Source organism: Danio aesculapii, chromosome 9 (assembly GCF_903798145.1).
Source record: "Danio aesculapii chromosome 9, fDanAes4.1, whole genome shotgun sequence".
NCBI classification, from domain to species: domain Eukaryota; kingdom Metazoa; phylum Chordata; class Actinopteri; order Cypriniformes; family Danionidae; genus Danio; species Danio aesculapii.
The window spans coordinates 20,547,036-20,555,147 of NC_079443.1; the positions used below are offsets into that span (position 1 = coordinate 20,547,036).

Consider the following 8,112-nt stretch of genomic DNA (forward strand, 5'->3'; position numbering starts at 1 on the left):
TGTATGGGATCAGCCCTTTAAGTGAGAAATAGCTTTCTCTGATCTGTATCTTAAATATTCATTCATTCATTTTCCTTCGCCTTAGTCGCTTTATTCATCAGAGGCCTCCACAGCGGAATGAACCGCCAACTTATCCAGCATATGTTTTACACAGCAGATGCCCTTCCAGCTGCAACCCAGTACTGGGAAACATGCATACACTCATACACTACAGCCAATTTGGTTTATTCAGTTCACCTGTAGCACATGTCTTTGAACTGTAGGGGGAACCAAAGCACCCGGAGGACACCCACGCAAACACAGGGAGAACATACAAACTCCACACAGAAATGCCAACTGGCCCAGCCGGGACTCAAACCAGCAACCTTCTTGCTGTGAGGCGACAGTGCTAACCACTGAGCCACTGTGTCACCCCATCTTAAATATCAATAATTTAAAAATAGATAATATAAAAATAGATTTGACCACCTTTATGAGGGTTCATAACATTGTGAATGCATATTCATCCACCAGTCTGAAACTGACGAATGAATCGGTTTTCTTGTAAGATAGGTGTTTGTTTCTATAGCCTAAAAGTAAACTCTATTTAGCAGCATATTTTGTATAGTTTGACCTACAGTAACCTCAAAAATAGCTAATCAGAGGTCACTGTAGGTTAGAATACACTAAATATTCCTCAAAACACTGAAAACTTGAATACGTTTTATTAATAGATTAGATATGATTTAAATAAATACTGAAGCATGTATTTGGACAGTCTAACATAACAAAAAAATGTACGCCCCTGCATTGTCAATGTATAATTCGCACCCTGAATAAACCATTATCCATGCATGAAAGTTGTATAAACTCTGTGTATACCTGTACAGAATTGTGGCAATGCAGAGTGTCAGGAGATCAAGTGTTGGGTTGGCCGTCTGGAGAAAGGCCAGAGTGCAATTCTATTTATTTATTCCAGACTCGCCGTGAACACCTTTCTCAAGGTAAAAAAAAAACATAATTTAACTGAAATGTTCATTTTCCTTGCCAATTGTGAAGCTCAAAACATATTTACCTCACTGCACTATTGACGATTTGTTAATATACCCCAATGGTGTTCTTTCCTTTTAGGCTGAAAGTCAAAACAAGTCGTACATTGTTCGATCCTCAGCCTCCTTTAGTGTGATAGAGATGCCGTATAAAAATCTGAATCCTGAGCTCCCAACCAGCACTCAGTCGGTAAGATCTTATCGTGAAACACTCATGAAGTTATTGTTATTTTGTTTTTCTTTTTTCAAATAAGCAGATGCCAACAATAGCTACAAGCTTAAAAGGATACTTCACCCAAAATGAGATAAGATACTCACACTTTCTTCTGTTGAACACAAAAGGAGATATTTGGAAGAATGTTGTAAACCTGTAACCAGTGACTTGGATAGTGTTTGTTTTTCCTTCTATGGATGTCAATGGTTACAGGTTTACAACATTTTTTTTTGAATAATGTATTTTGTGTTCAATAGAAAACATGAATGTATAAAACTTTGGAACCACTTATGGGCAAGTAAATGGAGCATTGCTTTTCATTTTTGGGTCAACTACCTCTTTAACCTTCCTGTCGTGTTCCGGTCAAATCTGACCGATTTACAACTTAAATCACTCATAAATATTGTGTTTTACATCTGATTGCCTCAAGACCTTATGACATCCTCCTCATGCATTTGAACATATAAAAGTGATAATCATCTCCTTCATTGAATTTTGAGTGTTTTAATCAACCTTGTTACACCTGTGGTGTTCCCGGTCAATAGTGACCGCCATAGGAAATGAATGGGTATCCAGGCTATATTCATTTATCAGACAGAAAACATCCCCACACACACACCTTCCCAACTCACTCACTCACTCACTCACTCACTCACTCACTCACTCACTCACTCACTCACTCACTCACTCACTTCAGACCGAACAATGTCTTTTGCAGGTACAAATCTCTTTTACGCGCTTATGTTTTTTTGTTTATTTATTTATTTCTCTCTCTCTAGAAAGAAGCTCAGAGAAGGAATTTTCTTTCTTTCTTTCTTTCTTTCTTTCTTTCTTTCTTTCTTTCTGTCTTTCTTTCTTTCTGTCTTTCTTTCTTTCTTCCTTTCTTTCTTGTGATGTTCTCGGTCAATAGTGACCGCCATATGAAATGAATGGCTATCCAGGCTATATTCATTTATCAGACAGAAAACATCCCCACACACACCTTCCCAACTCACTCACTCACTCTTTTTATTTTTCACTCAATTTATTATTCATATGTGTACGATTTTTAAAGGAGGCGTGGCACCCAACCCCACCCCTAAACCCAATTGTCATTGGGGATAAGCAAATTGTATAAAACTGTATGAATGGGATCATACAAATTCAAATGGATTAGCTATAAGTTATGTAACCAATAAGTTATGAATTGCCATGAAAGTGTTGGATCCTGATAAAACAGTGTATCATATCTTCACACAGACTAGGTGTCTTTTATGTGAATCCATCTACTGTATGTGTTTCTTTCTTTCTTCCTTTCTTTCTTTCTTTCTTTCTTTCTTCTTCCTTTCTTCCTTTCTTTCTTTCTTTCTTTCTTTCGTTCTTTTTTCTTTCTTTCCTTTTACTAATTTATTTTTTTCTCTCTCTGGAAAGAAGCACAGAGAAGGAATCTTGTTCCCTTTCTTTCTTTCTTTCTTTCTTTCTTTCTTTCTTTCTTTCTTTCTTTCTTTCTCTTTCTTTTTGTTGTTAATTTATTTATTTTTCTCTCTCTCTGGAAAGAAGTACAGTATCTATCTATCTATCTATCTATCTATCTATCTATCTATCTATCTATCTATCTATCTATCTATCTATCTATCTATCGATCTTTTTGTTCATCCATCCTTCCATCCTTCCTTCCTTCCTATCAATCTCCAAGTCTAGCAGGAGCACTTTTAGCTTGGCCTTTGCTGGTTGATAAATCATTCAGATGGATTAAAATTTTCAATTTCTTTATTCAGACCCTCTGATAGTTATTTTAGCGAGCTGTCTATTAGTAATGAAACAAAGTATTTTTATTTCTGTAATCTATTGTTCATTTTGTAATATATTTTCAGAGCCTATTTTTAATTTCATTGCAGTTATTTCATGTCTAAGTCTGTAAATTCATGTCTGTAAACTGTCTGTAAACACTACTTTCAGACATTATTTACGCTAATTTATTATTTGCGCTAATATAAGAGCAGTTAAAACAGACCGGTCAATTTTGACCGGGAACACTAAAGTAAGAGGCAGGATGTGAACACGACTGGAGGGTTAACAAATACCTTTAAATAAATGTGCCAAACACTGAATGGTTGACCTTTGTGAAACGGCTTTAAAATGTACAGCAGATACAAAGTAATTAAGCACATAAATAAATAAAAATATTTGATCCAGGAATAAAAGGAGAATAAAGTCCTTTAATTCTCTATCAAACCAAAACTGAATGTAGCATGCATGATGGAGATGAAAATGATTTCATGTTTCCATTTATTTATTTTTTGTGCTAGATAGATGTGTAGTGTTTGTTGATATGATGAGAGTTGGTCATCGGCATATTTCTCCTGCAGGCGTCTCTGAAGGTGATCTGGAATTCGGAGAACCCTCAGCCTGTCCCGGGATGGGTTGTGGCTCTGGCTGTTTTGGCTGGACTGCTGCTTCTGGCCCTGCTCATATTTGTCATGTATAAGGTAAACAACGGCAGACTTGAGTTAAATCACACAATCGTCTCTGTGGGTATGACTTCTGAATATGAATGAATGAAATATTGATATTACAGTCAAAATGAAGCGAAATTAAGTGAATGTATTTTTATTAAAAATAGTTTAAGTAGGATTGATTGATGTTTAAAAGTATTAAGTAATTAACATAATAATTGATGGATGCATAGATATAGTTAAATCGTAAAGGGATGAATGATGGATGGATATGGATGTTTTTTTTTATTTTTGTAAAGATAGATAAAGGATGGGTAGAAGAGGACAGTTGTATTAATGGATGAAAATATGAAGATGGATGATATAGATAGAGGATAGATGGGTGGACATAGAAAGAGGATGAATGGATATAGATGGAGGATGGATGGATGGATGGATGGATGGATGGATGGATGGATGGATGGATATAGAAAGAGGATGGATGGATGGATATAGATTGAGGATTGATGGGTGAAAATAGAAAGAGGATGGATGAATGGATGTGTATATATAGATGGGATGGATGGATATAGATAAAGCATGGATGGAAGAGGACAGTTGTATTAATGGATGAAATGATAAAGATAGATAGATTGGAGGATGGATGGGTGGATATAGAAAGAGAATGAATGGATATAGATAGAGGATAGATGAATGGATGAGTATATAGAGAGGATAGATGAGAGGATAGATGAATTTATGAGTGTGTATATATAGAGAGAGAATGGATGGATATAGATAAAAGATGGATAAGATGAAGACTGATGATGGATGGGTGGATACTTAAAAAGGATGGATATAGATGGAGGATGGATGAAAGGATGGATATTGAAAGAGAATGGATAGAAGAGGACAGTTGTATTGATGAAGATGGATGGATAGATATAGATAAGGGATGGATATAGAAAGAGGATGGATAGAGAAAGAGATGGTGGAAAAATGAATGGATGTGTGTGTATATAGAGATGATAGATGTATGGATGGATATAGAAAGAATGGATGGATATAGATAAATAAAGGATTGATAAAAGAGGACAGTTGTATTAATGGATGGAAAGATGAAGTTGGACGAATGGATATAGATAGAGGATGGATGTGTGTGTATATATAGAGAGGATGGATGGATGTAGAAAGAGGATGGATGGATGGATATAGATAGATAAAGGATGGATAAAACAGGACAGTTGTATTAATGGATGAAAAAATTAAGATCGGTGGATGGGTGGATCTAGAAAGAAGATGGATGGATGTGGATAGATGAATTGATGTATGTGTGTGTGTATATATATATATATATATATATATATATATATATATATATATATATATATATATATATATATATATATATATAGAGGGGATAGATGGATGGATGATATAGATGGAGAAAGGATGGATAGAAGAGGACCGTTGTATTAATGGATGAAAAGATGAGGATGGGTGGATATAGAAAGGGGATGGATGGATGGATGGATGGATGGATATAGATAGAGGATGGATGAATAAATGTATATATAAAGAGGATATATGAATGAATGGATGGATATAGAAAGAATATGGATGGATATAGATGGAGAATGGATAGATATAAATAGATGAATGGAGACTGATGGGTGAGTGGATAGTAAAGGATGGATGTATTTAAAGATAAATAGATTGATAGAGATTAAAGATAGATAAATATCGATGGATGGATGCATTGATAGACAGATGCGGGCAAAGATGTACTGTAGGTGGATGAATAAACAGTCAAGCCCAAAATTATTCACACCCCTGGGGACTATATGTAATAGTTGTTGTTGTTGTTTTTTTCATTCATCAGTTTTTATTTTAAACTCTAGGGAAAACAAAGCCTGCGTCTGTGGGAATAAATTCAATAATAAATGTTTGAATTCAATATCTGTATATACAGTTAAAGTCAGAATTATTAGCCCCCCTTTGATTTTTATTTTTTTTTCTTTCTTTTTTTAAAATATTTCCCAAATGATGTTTAACAGAGCAAGGAAATTTTCACAGTATGTCTGATAATATTTTTTCTTCTGGAGAAAGTCTTATTTGTTTTATTTCGGCTAGAATAAAAACAGTTTTTAATTTTTTAAACACCATTTTAAGGACAAAATCAATAGCCCCTTTAAGCTATATATTTTTTCGTTAATCTACAGAACAAACCATCGTTATACAATAACTTGCCTAATTACCCTAACTAGCCTAGTTAACCTAATTAACCTAGTTAAGCCTTCAAATGTCACTTTAAGCTGTATAGAAGTGTCTTGAAAAATATCTAGTCAAATATTATTCATCATCATCATGGCAAAGATAAAATAAATCAGTTATTAGAAATGAGTTATTAAAACTATTATCTTTAAAATCTTCCCAGAAATTGGGGGACAAAATAAACAGAGGGGGCTAATAATTCTGACTTCAACTGTATATGTAATGTTGAAATCTTCAATTGTCCCACTTGCATGTGTATATATGAATGAGTTCTGATCTGTGTGTTTAACGCTGGTGTGTGTTGTCCTCAGCTGGGCTTCTTCAATCGCGTTCGGCCTCCACAGGAGGACAGCACAGAGAAAGAGCAGCTTCAGCCGCAGGAGAAGGGAGACAGAAACACTGAAGCCTGAGCTCTGCATCTTCACCAGTGCCAACACACCAATGCCACATCCACTGTAGGGTGCGCCATGCTGACCGCTACAACACACTTCGACACCTTTATCAGCAGGTCAGCAGATAAACACACAGACGATGATGTCCTGATGACACACACTACTGCTGCTGTGGACGTTTCAAGTGGATTGAATTAAGACTGTGCCAATTCCTTCCCCCCGTGCTCCTTTCCTTCTTTAACTGCACTGAGTCTTAAAACCAGATTTCTTTTTCAGTTGGGCGTAGAGATTAACATCTTTAACAGTGTAACACGTAGAAATAGTTTACTTTAATTAAGGTAAAATAATCAAAAAGTACTTTTATTAGTTCTTTTTATTTTGAGGAAAGAGGTGAGTTTTGTACATTTTCAAATGCTGGTTCTGCTTAAGTTTGGGTTTTTTCTTTTGGAGTTTTCCTTTCTTTTCCTTTGCAGAATTTTTTCAGCTTCTGGATTTGGAATTATTATTTGGGTGTAAGATGTATTATTTTTAAGAAAATATTCTTCTGTTTGTCTACTGTAAACATTATTTTAGAGCAGGGTTATGTATGTGCATATTGATGATAAGTATTTGGTTGAATCTGCATTATAAAAAGAGAAAGTAATCAACATCTTTGCACAACAGAGCAATAAATAGTAGGATTTGTAAACTTTACAAGCTTACCACCAACAAAGATTCACTATGAATTGGTCACTGTCAGTTTGAAGATTCCCTCTCAGTCAAAACTGAAGAAAAGGTATTTTTATAGATGAAAGCTACTCTTTTTTTCAGTATCTCCAACACAAATTTAGGGCTAATTTGTAAGATCTCATTTGTTCATTTTCTTACCAGGCTGACCTTTTTTGCGATTTGAAATCTTTTAGATAAGTTAGCCACTTATTTATGTTTGCGGAGTATTTAGGGTTTCTTGTAAGGTCTGATCAATCTCTTTTACCCAAACATGTGTTAAATACTTTTTGTGCGAAGTATCCTAAGTGTTATGAATTGAGAACAGTGACGTATGACGATTGATCATGACTAATTGTGTATTATGGTGTATATTATATACAGTATATGAGCAATGTCACAGAAGTAGTAGTGAGATATGGCTGTATATCTGCACTGATGGAAGGCGTGCATTAGCACGATGCCGCAGGCCAAGTGTCTTAGTGTCCCACCAGTGCCAATATACAGCCATATTGCACTGCTATGAGTGTGATATTGCGTTTATACAGTTCGACGGCATAATCGTGTATATACAAAAGAAAATCAAACACGGTGTCTAAAAACCCTTTTGTATGAGGAACCACTTTCTTCCGCTATTCATTCACATCTGCAGCTGATGGCAGAACAGCTACTTCACCAACGTCACTTTAGAGCTAGTGTTTGAATGATTCTCTAGCGTAATGTCTACAGTGATGACAAAACAGCTGATTTTGCTCACATTTTAAGATTATAAGGCTTATTAATATTTAAAATAGGCAATGTCCTTATAAATGAACTGCATAGTTGCAATCTAAACAACTACATTCTTACCTGAAAAAGAGTAATACACAAGGGTGAAGAGGCTGTACGAGTTCTGATATTACTTTAATATCTCAAGGCTATCGGCCAATCAGATTCAAGAACCAGACAGCCAGCTATATATATATACATATATACATATACATATATACACATATATATATACATACATACATACATACATGTATGTATGTATGTATGTATGTATGTATGTATGTATGTATGTATGTATGTATGTATGTATGTAT

The 8,112-nt window shown here is 35.0% G+C and overlaps 1 protein-coding gene across 2 annotated transcripts in view; it reads left to right on the forward strand.

The window, feature by feature from the left end:
• The window catches only part of itgav (integrin, alpha V), a 57,642-nt gene extending 50,624 nt beyond the window's left edge, over positions 1-7,018 (forward strand). For both annotated transcript variants that reach the window (XM_056465180.1, XM_056465181.1), the window contains exons 27-30: positions 870-983; positions 1,111-1,218; positions 3,591-3,710; positions 6,242-7,018. In XM_056465180.1, the coding sequence (XP_056321155.1) occupies positions 870-983; positions 1,111-1,218; positions 3,591-3,710; positions 6,242-6,340 (441 nt within the window). In that variant the 3' untranslated portion in view covers positions 6,341-7,018. The remainder of the gene's footprint in view (positions 1-869; positions 984-1,110; positions 1,219-3,590; positions 3,711-6,241) is intronic.
• The last annotated feature ends 1,094 nt before the right edge of the window (positions 7,019-8,112 follow it).